The 16,130-nt window shown below is 46.2% G+C and overlaps 1 protein-coding gene across 33 annotated transcripts in view; it reads left to right on the forward strand.

Moving 5' to 3' along the window:
- Positions 1–16,130, forward strand: part of SLC22A23 (solute carrier family 22 member 23) — a 189,745-nt gene that overhangs the window by 34,386 nt on the left and 139,229 nt on the right. For 16 of the 33 annotated variants that reach the window (XR_004974193.1, XR_004974194.1, XR_004974196.1 and 13 more), the window contains exons 2-3: positions 7,716–7,819; positions 12,533–12,687. The exons of 1 other annotated variant lie outside the window; for it this stretch is intronic. Coding sequence is in view for 24 of the 32 variants with exons in the window: in XM_036351009.1 (XP_036206902.1) it covers positions 7,716–7,819; positions 12,533–12,687 (259 nt within the window). In the remaining 8 variants the exon portion in view is untranslated. Of the gene's footprint in view, positions 1–7,715; positions 7,821–7,929; positions 8,238–8,271; positions 8,409–9,930; positions 10,056–12,532; positions 12,688–13,313; positions 13,382–16,130 lie in introns of those variants that run through there. 16 more of the 33 variants (XR_004974195.1, XM_036351011.1, XM_036351029.1 and 13 more) reach the window with 7 other exon arrangements.

Here is a 16,130-nt window from a genome sequence, read left to right on the forward strand (position 1 = left end):
TTTTGCTTCCTCATATTTCAAATTGTTGATTTAATTTTTAGAATCCTCTACTGTACTGTTGAATCCTTGTATATTATTCTTTATTTCAGTCAGTGTATGCTTAATTTCTGACTGGTCATTTTCTTTTTTTTCTTTTTTTTTGGAGTGTTCTAGAAAATTCTTGAGTAACCTTATAACCATGGTTTTGAACTCTACATTCAATAGTTTGCTTTCTTCCATTTCTTTCATTTGTGACATGTTTCTTTGTCTCTGAATTTTGTCTGCTTCCTTGTGTTTGTTTCTATGTATTGAGTAGAGCTGCTATGTATCCGTGAGTTGGTAGAGTGGCCTTGTGTAGTAGGTATCCTATAGGGCCCAGTGGCTCAGCCTCCCCAGTCACCTGGGAGCTCTAGGTGCACCCTTTAATGGGCTATGAGCACAGTCTTGTTGTAGTTGAGACTTTATTGCTGTTGGTGTCACTGAGAGGAATTGACCTCCAGGCCAGTTGGCTGTGAGGACCAGCTGCGACTACAATGGAAGAGCTGCTGTACAGGAGACACCCCTATGGAGCAGGACTTGCTTCAGTGGGACTTTGGTGCTCACTGAGTCTGCCCCTTGAGTGTGTTACTTGTGGATGTGTAGAGTTATAATCTGGTATGGTCTGACATTGACCACTGGGTACACTGGCTCTTGGGTCTCCAGGGAGGTGCAAAGTCACACTGCCTGGGGCCACCCAGTAGGAGCTACAGAGAGATCTTCAGATTCCTCCTCTTTATATCAGATTTGGAATTGCCCAGATGAGGCCCAGCTATGAAGCAAGGCAGATTGGTGCTGGTGCTGGGTCTTAGGCCTTTTATTGATAGGTTTGGGGCTCCCTGACCCAGCTGCAGCTTGTTTGAGAGGTTTTAGCCTGAGAAAGGACAGACCATTCATATGCAAAAACCTCCGCACAGAGCCTGGGTAGGGTTGTAAATGGGATGAGGTGGGGTCTAAGGGAATCAGCAGGGTGAAGCAAACAGAAATGGCTGCCAGTCAGCCCTGGGACCAGGGCAGTCCCGGCTTAGGAACAATGATCCCTGCAAGCACATTTATCTGGGAGAAAGCTGCCCCCAAGTTCCTGCCCCGATGCCAGACAATGCAGTTCCTCCTCATATGTGTCTGTGTCCTCCAGAGCCTCTCCTTGGTGCTGGAGCTCAGGGGAAGCAAGACCTTGTAAGTTCAGTTCGAGGTGCTGGCCTTTTAAGAGGAACAGCTAGGTCTCCAGCAGCCTCTGTGTCACTTAGCACCACTCTGCACTGGTTTTTACAGCCCATAATTCTTACTGCCCATAAGGACTTCTTTTCCCAGCTCTGGGGCCCTAAGCTGGACCCCTTGCTCCTAACGGTAGCCTCCACAGAGATGATCTCCCTCCCAATTAAAAAAGTGGCACACATGGTGCTGGACCAGCCCGTTCCGCACCTCTGCACCTCCTACCAGTCTCATGCGCTTTCTTCTTTACTTTTCTAGTGTAGGACTTCCATTCAGTTTGCTTTCCAGCAGTTCTGGATGATGGTTGTTCTGTATTTATGTTGTAATTTTTATGTGGTTGTGGGAGGTGGCGAGTACAGGTATCTACCTACGCCACCATCTTCCATGAACCTCAAAACTCAGTCTTAATTCAACCCTCCAAAGACAATCACTTGAACTATTTTGGAATGTTGTCTTCGGATTTCCACTGCACCCATAAACAGCCATTCACTGCTTTCTTATCCAGAGGCTTTCTCATTACATTATATCATGAACATTTGCCTCAATCATTAGTTTTCAAAAACAAAATTTTAATGGCTCTATAGTATTGTTGGACATTTAGTCAAGTTCCCATTTTTTCTCTTACAAGTTACAGCTTGGAAATTATTGCACTGGGACCCCTGTGGGCATGTGATAATTTCCTTGGGGAAAGTCCTATGAAAGGGAATTGCTGAGTAAGGAGCACTCACTCTTTAAAACGATGTCAAGCATATTGCCAATTGCCTTCCAGAAACACAGTGTTGAGTTTATATTCCAAACCTGGATTTGTACCTCTTTGTTTCTCCTGCATCTTTGGGAAATTAAAAAAAAAGAAAAAAAGGAAAAAAAAAGGAATGTTTAGTTCTGATTTTCATTAGTAGAATTGAGGATTTGCCAAGTATTTGTTTAGCCATTTATATTTTGATTGAGTGCTTTACTTATTTCTAGTTGGAATATTAGTCTATATTATGTAAATACTTATTAAATATGAAGGATATTAACCCTTTGGATATTGTAAGGGAGGAAAAATCCCCTTTTTCTTCTACCCTCCTAGGTTCTGTGGTTGGGACCCTGAAAATTAGACTGACGACAAACAGGTGAACAAGAGAAAGCCAGAGCTTATTCAGAGGTGCACTTAGCATGTACAAACTTGGGCTTATGTAGCATCTTAATAAAAGTAAATCTGTAGAGAGTAATAAGACAAAGGAAAAGGGGTTTAGGCTTTTAGGGGCAGCAAACTTGGTAAGATAAATATATGAGGGAAACTAATGGAAAATAAAGGTCGTTTTAGTAAGATTATTTGCAGACCCATCTCAGGACTGACTCCATTATGTTGACCATAAAATTCCTCCAGAAGCCAGGATGCATGGCAGCCCTCACTTCTCAGAAGTGTCCGCTCTTAGTCAGATAAGCAAGCTTTGAGAAGGCTTCTTTCTGCATCTGTTGACTCTCATTTGCCTCCAGTTCACATCATCTTTATGCCATAGTGGCATCTTTTGGGCTGGTACGTTCTGATCCCCTACAATATATTTTACAAATTTGGGACTTTATAATTTTGCTTGTGGTATTTTTGATGCATGGATTTTAAAAATAATTAACGTGAATAATAATTAAGTAGTCACAGTTAAACTGTTATAAACTCTATCAGTATTTCCTTAGGTAGTTTTTTCACCTCAGTGTTTATCCTTAGGAATTCCAGCTCCACTTCAAAATTGAATAAGTAATGTTTCTTTCCAATGGTTTTTCTTTTTTAAAAAAAATATATTTGTATTGATTTCAGAGAGGAAAGAAGAAGGAAAGAAAGATAGAAACATCAATGATGAGAGAGAATCATTGATCAGCTGCCTTCTGCATGCCCCTGACTGGGGATCGAGCTCACAACCCCGGGCATGTGTCCTGACCAGGAATCAAACCATGACCACCTGATTCATAGGTTGATGCTCAACTACCGGGCTATATTCTTTTTCTTTTGTTCTCTGTTTTTACAATTTAGTTTATCATAGTATTCATAATGGCTGAAAATAAGGTTGTTTTTCTTATCTCCCATTTATTTTCCATCTTCATTAGAAATTTCATTAGTTTTCTTGATGAATATTTCTCTACTCTGGCAAGTCAAGCCATTAGATTATTGCTTTAAAAATCATAAATTTTATTTACTTTAGCACATCCCTAAAAATACATGGGTAAAGAAAAATCTTTACCCTCCTGCCAGATCTGAACAACAGCATGGATGTCCAGATTTTCTGTAACCTCTGCCTTTAAAATTTTTTTTTAATGGAACATGTGCAACTAAATAGGAGAACACCTTTAGGGTTAATTTTTTCACTATGCAGTCAGTCTTGGCTCACAGGCCTCATGTGGCATCACCATAGACATCCCTGGTCTTCAAACAATGGCAAAGAAAGCAAGCCTATGATTATGAAATGGGGCTGAGACTTTAACGATTTTATGATCTTGTTAGAACTGTTGATGAAATGTTAACGTGCCTAATTAGAGGACTATTTTCATTGTTCTGCAGGGAATGGATTAGAGGAAGGCCGGAGTTAATGCATGGAGGCTCTGGTATTAGTTCAGGAAGGGAGGATGGTGACATCCAGTTCTGCAAACCCCATCCCAAGGAAATTTAATCAGGGAGTAGGATTCAATTTGTAGATAACAGACACCACACTAGGCATTGAAGGAGATAGGGATCGAACACAGTGAAATCGTACTCAGTACATGAAGGAGCAGCTGAAGGTGGGGTCTCTGGAAGGACTCTTAGGACAGCTCCCTGGACTGGCCTGCCTGGGAAACTGAGTCACAGTCAGGATGCTGGGGACCCGGGGACCACGGTCATCCAAACCAAGTCCTCCTGCCAGATCTGAACAGCCGCATGGATGTCCCACTTATTCCTCGCTTCACACGCTTCCTAATTCAAGTCATCCCAAAAATTAGAACTAGGCTGTGCACTGAAAGTTATTTTGGGTCATGCAACTGATTGGCAGAACCTACACCATATTTAAAACCTTAGCTGTAAGGGAGTCTGGAAGTGGTTGTTTGTTTGTTTTTAGCCTCCCAGCCCCACACCTGGAGAAAGGTGAGTGAACCCCCCTACCTTTCCCTTGAAGCAGGCTGTCCTGGTGCAGGAGTGTGTGAAAGGGAGAGTCTCTGCAAGCGGTGACTGCGAGTTGGGGGGAGGGTAGGGGATGAGAAGAGAGAGGAGACGGGTAATGTCAGAGACCAAATTGGTTGCATTGAGTCCTGGTTTTGCATATTTTAGATGTTTTAACATCCCTTAGTCTTTGCTTAGTGAAATGATCAATTGCCATAGTGGAGCAAACAAATTTCGAGAGCAAGGTCATCTCAAAGCTTCCTCATACTTCTGAGATTCCTTTGAAGATAATATGTTTAAGTATATTTTCTTTTCTCCGTACATTTTTGTAAGTACAGAAGTAGAAGTCAAACAGGAGATGTTGTCTCAAAGGTGCCACCAGCCCTCCTTCCAGGCTGTGGAATGTGCCTGGGGTGGCCCTGCAGGCTTTAAGGGTGTTGTGATGGGCAGAGCCCCAGGCATGAGGAACCTCACCTTGGGGAACCTGCTGGGCCTGCAGTGAGTTTGCTTTTTGACTCAGATATGCCGCCTACTTCTTTGCCTGACTGAGGGGTTAATGCGCCTATCATGTGCCTGGTCCTGGATTCCCGGCCCCTCTCCCAGGCCTAGAGCAGGCGCCTGAGAACTCCTCTAGCAAGGCTTTCCCTAGCAGCTGTGTAAGTGCCTGTCTGTCTCAGCGTTTTCGTTTCCCACTTCAGTGCTGTCCATTGATTAAGGTGCATTGAGGAGGCCGGTGAACCTCTGATTTGGTAGCACCTAAATTGGGTCTTGGCTGCCCATGGCAGATCAGGGAGAGTTATTATTTAGGTGGCTGCGTTCACTGCAGTGTTGGCCATTTCCCCCACCTCCCTGGATGCTATTATAAAATCTCTGGCTTCCTGGCATCTAAATATAAGCATGATGTGCTTCTTTGTATCTATCCCTTAACCTCAAGTAAACTCATCTGCTGGGTGGAGACCTGAGCCCGTGACTCTCTGCCACAGAGCCAGCAGCTGGTGCCCTCCCTCCTCAGCAGCCATTTGGGACCAGGTGTGCCTCTCTTCTGCCAAGAATGTGCCAGGCGGAGGCACAGGCAGGTGTGGTGTGATTGGGAGATTATGATTACAGGTGTTGTAGCACCTCCCCTCCCAGGTTAGCCAGCTGTGCTGATAGGTGTAGCTCTTACTCTGGAAGTGGAAGACTTTGTGGGCAGGTTCCTGGGCTGGGCAGCGAGGAGAGAAACCAATTCAGATGGCCTCAGTGTATAAACCCAACTGGGAAGCAGACTACACACACTGGTAGTTAGGATGCTACAACCCACAGTGTAGGCAGAGCCTGCATTCCTGAAGGTGTTGATTATTAAAAATCTGTTTTCTCCTAGAAATAGTATACACATGAATGTTGGTTCTCCAGATTTTCCATCAAAAGCCCACTTAACTCATAGTCTGTTTTCACAATTCTGCATTTGCAGCACAAAACAGTAACCAGTGCACTGTGCAGATTCACCCAGGGTCCGGCTGCATGCTGCTCCTGAACCCAGCCAGGCCCGCAAAGCTCAGTCTTTGGCTTCAGAGTAGCAGGAAATGGCAGGGCAGGGCCGCTGGTGATCAGACCTGAGCAGGCGGCAGAATCACCTGGAGGGCTACCACTTACTTCACTCTGAAAGTTCTCACTCTGGGGTCCGGGGTGGGGCTCAAGAATTCGCATCTCTGTCGCATTCCCAGGTGGTGCTGATGCTGCTGGTCTCACCACCTTTGAGGACCACTGGGAGAGATGTGGGAGGAAGTTACCCACCTAAAGAAGTCCTGTATTTGAATTCCTAATGACGAGACTCTGTGTGCCCAGCGGTGCCCCACTCCCCAGTTATCCACTATCAACGAGGCTCTTGGTCCGCCTGTCAGTCTGGGCTCACCATTCTCTTTCTTCCTGAGCCTGGTGTTGACCATCGCTCTGGAAGCCGATGGGTAGAGGAGTTAGTCACTCTCCCAAGTTCTCTGGAGGGTCGGCCATGCCTTGGGGACATCAGTGAGCAAGTGTGTGTCCCAAAGAGTTCAGGTACCCGTGACAGGCGCCCGCCTTCTGGCTCTGCCTGGGCCAGGTGCCTTCCTCCGCAGAGTCTGATGCCGAAGTTCAGCTTTTCCCGAAGCCCCTTGAAGCCAAGACCCACAGCTGAGGACTCCTGGGGGCTCCATCAGGTTTTACAGAAATTGACCTGAGCTTACCATGCCCTTTAAGGACCCCCTACATTATACTCTGGGTCTTAAGACAGATAGACAAGGGGGAGATATTGAAGAAGGCAGAGCGAAGATCAGATCTCAGCCCAGCCTTCCACGCGGCCCATGCCACCCCCACGAATCCTGATTTTGCTTCCAGAACTCCCTCTGTTCTGACAGTCCCCACTGCCTTACCCATCCTGCACCTCTCCAGCTTCCTGCTTCACTCCCCCTCTCCACTGACCTGGGTGACTAATGCTTCCCAGAGCTGGAAGCTTTAGCCACGTCTTTCCACAAGACGGAGGGCGTCAGTGTCACTGCGGGGTGACACGGGTGGTGCCACCAGCAGAGACTCCCCATTTGCCCCTTGAGCCCCACGCAGATGGCTATGGATCCAGGGCTGTGTTCTCACAGGTGCTCCCCTGGGACACATGCCACTTCCAGGGAATAAACTTGGGCTTCTCTCCTGTGGCTGCGAAAGGAGAAAAGAAAAATGGGAGGATTATTTTGTTTGTTTATTAAATAATAACACATAGTTTCAAAAATAGTCTAAATGTTGCACTTACTGATTGATCAGCTTTCCCTCCAGGTGCAGCAGATAGCTTTAGAGTGGAATATGGGAAAACATGGGATGTTTACCAGCAAAATAATAGGAATGCTTAAAGTTGATATTCCAACACCTGCTATGAGCCCTCTTTATTTTTGACTACTTATGAAGTTTGTGAAGTTTGGGGGGATGAAAACACAAAAATTGCTTTTAATTTCCTCCTGTCATTATGATGCCTGGTGTCAAAAGTTGGCAAGGCCTTCCGCCTGCTGGGCCCTGTGACACTCACAGGTGCTGGTGGCCAGGAACGCGGCCTCCTCGGCTGCTCCCTGCCTTCGAGTGACCTGCCCCAGGTGCCGGGAACAGCAGGAACGCACGTGCCCAGGTTTCACGCGGGTACTTCCTACAGACCTTCATAACCTGCCTCAGACTGAAACGTTACACTGCCTGCTGTGGGCAAATTATATTTCTTGTTGTTGGATTTTCAAAAACACGGAGGGGCCTCCTAATGGTATACGTGACGTGGCGCTGTAAGTGGCGTCACGGCCGTCACCACAGTTCTGTGTTGCCCTTGTGATTGACTAGCACTGGCATCTGTGTGTGCTTCTCTCTGATCTGTTTTTTATTTGCCCCTCTCTAGTGGGATCTTGTGTGTGATAATGCCTGGAAGGTCCATATCGCTAAGTTCTCCTTACTGGTTGGATTAATCTTTGGCTACCTAATAACTGGATGCATTGCTGACTGGTGAGTACCAACGTGCCCACACGTAAACCTTGGGAAGCCACTGCAAGACTTTGCAGACTAAAGAGGAGTGGTCAGTGTTAGATGCTGGTACTGTCTTTTCTCTGCCCCAGTGTTAGTGCCGGAACAGGAGCTGAAGCCATCACCTGGAGAATTCAGAATGAAAAGAATTGACCAGTGCCCATAAGAGACCCTTGTGAAGTGAGAATTTAAATTCACTTTAATTTAAATTAAAGAATTTAAATTCTTTAGCTGCAAGAATCTAGCAAAACCAGCCAGCAGCCTGCAGCCCTCTCTCCTACTGACAGTCAGTGTTTAGGTAGGAAGAGATGGAGGAGTTCGGCTCAGGGCTTTCTGGGTTGAGCCCCGATGGCTTGGATGTATAAGACGCATCAAAAAATGGGGAGAGGAGGACCTAGTGAACTTAACAGGTCGCACCTCAAAATGTCTCACAGGTTTTAGAGAGGGACAGCTCCTGAAGTTGGCTTGGCCAGCAGATGCCTCTGTGGGGTCCATGGGGAGCTGGGCCTGGAGAAGCGGCAGCATTTGGATAACAGATGGGCATCGCAGGCAGAGGCGGGGCAGTGACCAGGTGAGAATGAATATGCTTTACCTGGGTGGGTGAGGAGGTCTAAGGGGTGGAGCAGAGTGCATGGTTTAGAATGAAGTGATGAGGTTGGTGAGGAGGGTGGGGAGGTGGTATTAGAGATGGGAATGATAACAATAATAGCAACAGTGTTGGCAACTGAGAGGTACTGACTGATGACTGTTGCCGGGCACAGTGCTAAGTATTTCCACATGTGAAAATATTCCATCTTCACAGCACCCTGTTTGGAAGGTACTGTTATCACCTCTGTCTTAGAGTGGGAAAACAGAAGCACAGACGTTTAAGTAAAATCCCCCAGTGCACTCAGCTTTCAAGTTGGAGAGGCAGGATGTGGGGCTAAGTCCCACGGCTCAGAGCCTGCCTCTTCTCAAGGATGCTGCCACTGTATCTCAGGCCTCCTGCGGTCACAAGGGCAGCAGCAGCAGTGACATGTCTGAGTGGGGAGGCAGCTGCCCAGTGTTGACAGGGTTTCAAGTAATGGGACTGCTCAGGGAGAGAGGCATGGGCTAGCTGTTCCCCTCACCGTTCCTTTATCTATCAAGGAACTTTTGTGTGTGTGTATGAATAAGGTCATCTTGGACCCAGTAACATAAGAACGACATAGAGCAAATCCCTTATGCCTGTGCCTCCCCCTGGAGCCCTTTGGGCGGGGTTAGCTGAGAAAGCTGGCTCAGCAGGAGCCGGGGCACAGAGCAGTGCATGGAACCTCGAGGAGTTTTGATACCACTTTCAAGTTCTGGGTATTTCTTTCTAAAAGCTAGCATCTATTTGAGAGTTCCTGGCATTAACATGTGTGATTGCCTGTGTGTTCAGAATTTGCTTAATCATGATTTATAAATGTTTCTTAAGGACACATTCCCCGGGGACGGTAACAGAGAAGCTGTGAGTGAAGACGAGGCGTCTGGAAAGCTGTGCAAGGCCCCTGGGGGCTGGCAGGGTGGGGCAAGCACAGGGGCTTTTTTCTAACCAAATCTTGAGCTTAAAGGTGTTCAGAGTAAACTGGATGGATCTAAAAGATACTCCAGTGTTTCAACCACAAGGACTTTTATTTCCCAAATCGGCATTAAATAGGTTAGGAAGATACACTAATATAATTCACATCACTTGTTTCTAAAGAAACGCAGACTGGACTTGGGTTCTAGTTTCCTTGTTCAGTCAATTTATAGGTAAAGCAGATATGGGCCTGTATTAATATCAGTCTGTAACGGGGTTTAAATTACTTAGGGGTGGTTTTGTGAATTCTTACTTTTTACGAGCACAGGCTGTTTGGCCTACCTGATCACACACTAGGACTGGGGACAAAAAGCAGAAGAGTTTGGGTCCTCCTTCAGGAGTAAAAACCAGTGGATCTTGTAGACTCACTTCTCTGCAGTCCCTCTGTCGAGGCCCGGAGGTGGGTGGGGTGCCGTGGGTGATGGAGAGACAGGGAGGGCTCTGTGCTGTGGCTCTTTGAGCATTTGAGTGGGCCTCGGTTGCACTTGGAAACTTTGGTGTTTTCCACCCTTAGCTTTTATTTATGGCTCTGTGCTCCCTGTGAGCCTTGCTGAAAAGGAAACGGACACGTTTAGAGGGAACTACAGATTCACAGCTGCTGGCCCAGTCACGGCATGTGAGGAAGTTGTCGGAGCTGGGGTGAGCTCTCTAAGACTGTAGTCAGCACATAAAATGTCAAGTGGTACACTTTGTCCTTTAAGAAGTTACCATTCTCCCCACATGTTTTTTTGGGGGATACACATCACATGTTTTAGGATGTGCTAGTTTAGATGTTCGAGGAGACATTTCTGACTGTGGCGCTGCCAGATGACACCCCTCCCCCCACAGCTGGTTCTTTTGCTAGACATTCACATTTCTCACCCCAGGAGCCCTTACCCCTTGCCCTCTAGCTCCTGGCTCAGCCCTGGCAGAGCCCCTTTGCCAGGAAAGGTAACATATTCACAGGCTCCTGTGGACATCCTGGGGGGCCATTATTCTGCTCACCATGGAGCCTCATTGATAAAGCCCTCTGTGTCTCTGCATTACAGATCTAGGGCTGTGGTTTTATCCCTCATCCCTCATGGGGTTCTGCCGGGGAAGGCAGTCCACACTAAAACTCCAGGGGTTCTGACTTATACTTGTTGACCATTTGTTGGATCACTTGCACTTACTTGACAACAAGCCCATTAGGTTGGCACTGACCAGCTGTTCCTAAGGAAACAGGAGGCTAGTTTGGACAAGGGTGGTCTTTCTCGTGACCATGTATGTAGTGTATAAGTGGTGGGCCTGGATAAAAGACCAAGGGCTCTGACTTTGAAGATCATATTTGCCCCACAGTTCCTAATAGTAATTTTATTCACTGACTTTAGCAATCATTTCAAAGGGAGAGATTTAAATAGTTTATACAAGTGAAAAAAAAGATCGAGGATCTCTTCTAAAGTATCGGAACATTGTAATTGATCTTGTAGCTCGGCCTCATTTCACTAAACTGAAGGTAACTACGGGGAATGTTAGAAGCCTAAAAAATTCTGAATGAAATTGTGTCCTATAGCACCCCTCCCCCCAAGTTTTCTGGAAATCATATTCATCTCCTTCATAGAGCAAAGCCATGTGTTACTGAGCATTGCTGTTGCTTTAACAGCTTTATTGAGAGATAATTTACATTTTGCATATCATAAAGCTCACCCATTTTAAGTGCACAATCCAGTGAGTTTTCGTGTATTTACAGAATCATATAATCATCACCACACTAAAACATTTCCACCACCTTAAAAGGGAGTGTCGTGCCCATCTACATTCATTCCTCATTCTCACCCCCAGCCCTAGGCAACCACGAATCTACTCTGTTTCTATTTGCCTTTTCTGGCCATTCTACTTTTATGTAGATGCCTTGTTATAAGCACATATAGGCTAATTCAAGGCATTAGTTCAGGGGTGGGCAAGCTTTTTGACTCGAGGGCCACAATGGGTTCTTAAACTGGACTGGAGGGCCGGAACAAAAGCATGGATGGAGTGTTTGTGTGAACTAATGTAAATTCAAAGTAAACATCATTACATAAAAGGATACGGTCCTTTTTTTTTTTTAGTTTTATTCATTTCAAATGGGCCGGATCCGGGCCACGGGCCGTAGTTTGCCCACGGCTGCATTAGTTACTCTTAAGGTGTTTGGGCTGCCAGGCTTGGTTTTCTTCCTTTGACAAATAGAATTTCTCTCCAGTTTCTTTGTGAGCTATTCTTCTAGTTCAAGCTTGGTTGGGTTATATTAATTTGTATGATTTTTTTTCTCCCTAGTAAATTGATGAAGGAAAACCTGGAAGGCTAGGAAGAGAGGGGTGAAGAACTAGTTACTTTCCATTCCCATAGACCCCCTAACCCCCTGTGGACCTCTCAGCCACTCTTTAGGAGCACATCACACCCTAGTAGTAGCCGATCTTGCCCGGCTCTATAATCTGCCAGTCTAGTTTTTTTCTGAAACACAGTGGCTTGGGATCCTTCCACACCTTGCTGCCCAGTGGGCTTCACTTTCAGGTTCACACCCATTATTTAAAGTTGAACTATCTTAGTTTAGTCTAAGTTTAGTTTAAAAATGACTTCTCATCATACAGTTGAAACACACCGGCAGCTGGCTTGGCCCCAGCTCTGGTAGGCTGTGTGAGGTCAGGCGCCTGACTAGTTACCAGCCCTGACTAAGGAGATGAAGCCACTTCACTCAGTGTCTCTGTTGACTTTGGTGCCAGTTCCAAAGGTCAGTGATTTCTCAGGACATTTTATGATGGGTGTGTCAAGGTTTACATTTGGGGAGCTGTTACTGATTTTGTTACTCTTGCCTTGAATTATCCTCCTATATACTCAAAAATAGACTTACCAACAGGAATTAGGTTCCTGTTTCAGTTCTATTATGCAGTAGCTGTTTAATCTAGGCCCCCTTTTCTGCACAATGAGGCGGTCGAGCTACATTTCCCCCAAGGGCCTCTCTGTCCCTAGATATGCCACAGTGGGTCTGGACAGTAGGAAGACTTTTAGTCCAGTACTCATTCAGCATCTATTGAGCACCTACTGGATGCTGGGTTTTCAAGGCTGGCACCACAGTCAGCCCTGTGTAATGATGACTCCTAATGTTTCCTCTCTGTGCACAGGGTGGGCCGGCGGCCTGTGCTGCTCTGTTCCATCATCTTCATTCTGATCTTTGGCCTGACCGTGGCCCTGTCCGTGAATGTGACGATGTTCAGCACACTCAGGTTCTTCGAAGGATTCTGCCTGGCTGGAATAATCCTCACCTTGTATGCATTACGTAAGTAGGAGTCTTCCCAACCCATCTTGAAGAAATTGGTGGAAGTGTTTATGGCACCTACGTGGTTCTGGGAAGGGGCTCTGTGCTGGTGGTTTGGGATGGCAGTCTTTTGGAAGTGCAAACTTGAATGGCCTCAGCTGCTGTGAAGACGCTTTCCCAGGTAATGTCATCCAACACCCAGTCTATCCTGGTCTCTGGTGTGGGCTCAGGACACATCAAAAGACACGAGGGCTATGTAACTGCTTAGAGAAGCAGGGATCAGCCCACAGCTGGTGTGGAGGGGCTTTTGCTTTCTTCCAGAATTTTCTGTGTTAATGTTCTGTGCACTTTCAAGTACAGCACATCATTAGGCATCCCTGTGCTTGGTTCCAGAAAAACATACCCTCCACTGCTACCCTTTGTTCTGGGCTCAGTGTTTTCATTGCCTCTGTAAGAGTTTTTCTTCCAGCTCTGGCTGGATAGCTCAGTGGGTTAGAGCATTGTCCCAATACACCATCAGGGCACATACAGGAAGCAACCAATAAATGCATAAATAAGTGGAACAACCAATTAATGTCTCTCTCCCCATTTCCCTCTCTCTCTTTTTTTTTTTAATAATTTTTCTTACTTTTTTTTTCCCCCGTAAGGCTGTGCAGAGTCTGAATTATCCATTTTCTCATGTGCCTGGATATGGCTTTAAGTGGTCTGGACTCAAATCCCGTGCATTGGTACTAGAAGAGTAAATGCCAGTATTTGTTAGTATTTGCTCTTTTTAGGGTGAAGAAATTTTTTTCTGCATTAATTCCGCATGTTTGTTGGACATAATAACTCTCCCATCCAATCTGGTTATGTTTTACTTCTTTGAAGTTGGTGTTTTCTGGAATACAGCCACAAACCCCTCCGAAGGAGGGAGGTTTTAGGCATGAATGTTTTTACTTATTTTCTAGTTTTTATGCTTTCTAATCACCTGGTGAAAAGAACTGTTAGGAATAATGTAAAATTATTTATAATATGTTTTGTCTTTTTCTTTTCCTTTAACAACATGGGTAGGAGTCAGTTATAGATTAAGTAGCATTTTCCAGTGAGGTCAAATAAGAATAGTCCTATTTCTCTTAAGTGCGCTTATTAAAACTAGATAACACGCTCTAACCGGTTTGGCTCAGTGGATAGAGCATCGGCTTGCGGACTGAAGGGTCCCAGGTTCGATTCCGGTCAAGGGCATGTGTCTTGGTTGTGAGCACATCCTGAGTAGGGGGTGTTCAGGAGGCAGCTGGTTGATGTTTCTCTCTCATTGATGTTTCTAAGTCTCTATCCCCTTCCCTTCCTCTCTGTAAAAAATCAATAAAATATATATTTAAAAAAAAAACAAAACTAGATAACACTTTCAGGTTACTTGAATTTTTGTCCCTCTATTATCTAGAACTAGAGGCCCGGTGCATGAAATTCGTGCACTGAGTGGGGGGGGAGGGGGTCCCCTCAGCCCAGCCTGCACCCTCTCGCAGTCCAAGAACCCTTGGGGAATGTCCAAGTGATGGCTTAGGCCTACCCCCACCACCCCCCTGCTCCCCCGGCTGGGGAGCAGGCCTAAGCCATCATTCAGACATCCCTAGTGCTGCCACGGATAGTCAGTGCATGTCAGCTCCTGCCTTGAGCGTCTGCCCCCTGGTGATCAGTGCACATCATAGCAACCAGTAGTTCCACCGTTCAGTCGATTTGCATATTCGCCTTTTATTATATAGCATGGGATCGGGCCAAAACCGGCCTGCAGGATTGGGCTGAAACTGGCTCTCTGATATCCCCCGAGGGGTCCCGGATTTCAAGAGGGTGCAGGCCAGGCCAAAGGACCCCACCAGTGCATAATCTGGGCCGGGGAGGGACATGGGAGGTTGGCCAGTGGGGGGAGGGACTACAGGAGGGCTCCAGAGCATGTCCAGCCTATCTCACTCAGCCCCGATAGGCCAGACCCCAGCAGCAAGCTAACCTACTGGTTGGAGTGTCTGCCCCCTAGTGGTCAGTGCACATTATAGTAACTGGTCGGCCTGTCGACTGTCCCCTGGTGGTCAGTGCACATTATAGCGACTGGTCGACCGGTTGACTGTCTGCCCCCTGGTGGTCAGTGCATGCCATAGTGACTGGTCAACCAGTCGACTGTCTGCCCCCTGGTGGTCAGTGCACTTCATAGCAAGCGGTTGAGTGGCCTTAGCATATCATTAGCATATTATGCTTTGATTGGTTGAACAGATGACTGGACACTTAGCATATTAGGCTTTTATTATATAGGATAGAAATATAATCTGTAACATAGTATTAGAGTCACAGAGAAGAAATGGACATAGAAAAAGGCTACAGGTATATTCTCTGAATCCACAGTCAGCAGTTTTGTCATCTCCCAACACTGAACTGTTTCCAGTCTATTTGCATTTATTTTGGAGCCCTTGCTTCTTAGGGAGTTCTTTAGGAATATATGTGTTCCAGGTCAATGGGTCACAGTCATGGTTGTTTGGAGGTTTTACTTCTTTGAACAGCGTGAGTATTGGGCTTAAAAGTTTCCCGGTAAAATTCCTGTGCTGTTCTCTGGCCCTGCCCACCCATTGGTCTGTGCAGAGGAGCAGCTTCCTCACCTTTTTTTAAAAAAATGTTCTTATTCATTTCTTTTTTAGAGAGAAAGGAAGGGAGAGGGATGGAGAGATAACAATGTCGACGAGAGAGAAACATCATCAATTGGCTGTCTCCTGCGTGCCCCCTACTGGGGATCCAACCTGCAACCCAGGCATGTGCCCTGTCCAGGAATCGAACCATGACCTTTTGGTTCCTGGGTTGACACTCAACCACTGAGCCACACCGGCCAGGCTCCCCACCCTTTTTTTGAGGAAACTCCAGGCCCTGCTCTCAGACACTCATTTGAGCTGCATCTGTGTAGGTTTGTGAGGCTTCTGGTTCTCCCAGGAATCTAGGCCTTCCTTGAGGATGGTCATTGAAGGGGACAGCTGTGCATGTTGACAAACTAGAATAGCTGCGCTTCAGAAACTTTGCAGAGAGTGTAACCTCAGCCTACCACATGAGTATGTATCAGACTTGGAGAGAATATCAAGCACAGATGACATATCGGTTTTATCTTGCATGCCAACTGCTCATGATAGATTGAGATTGCTAGTGAGCCCAGGGAGCTCAGGGAGCTGGAGGAACACCTTGATCCATTAGCCATGTATGCCTGGGAGAAGGAAGATGGGCGGGAAGGGCTGCCTTGGCCTGACATTCACCTCTGCACAGATCCTCACTGAACTAAGCCAGACCAGAAGAGCACTCCCCCTGAACTACATCGTTTCAGCCTCACCTAGAATCGTTTTACTGACTTGTGTTGTGATATCATGCCATTGGCTCTGTGAAAGTGTTGCTATATTTACTGTAAAAATGAAGCTAAGGCTGTTTGTATTTTTTTCCAGGAGATTACATAGTAAACTCTT

Source organism: Myotis myotis, unplaced genomic scaffold, assembly GCF_014108235.1.
Source record: "Myotis myotis isolate mMyoMyo1 unplaced genomic scaffold, mMyoMyo1.p scaffold_m19_p_2, whole genome shotgun sequence".
Classification (NCBI taxonomy): Eukaryota; Metazoa; Chordata; class Mammalia; order Chiroptera; family Vespertilionidae; genus Myotis; species Myotis myotis.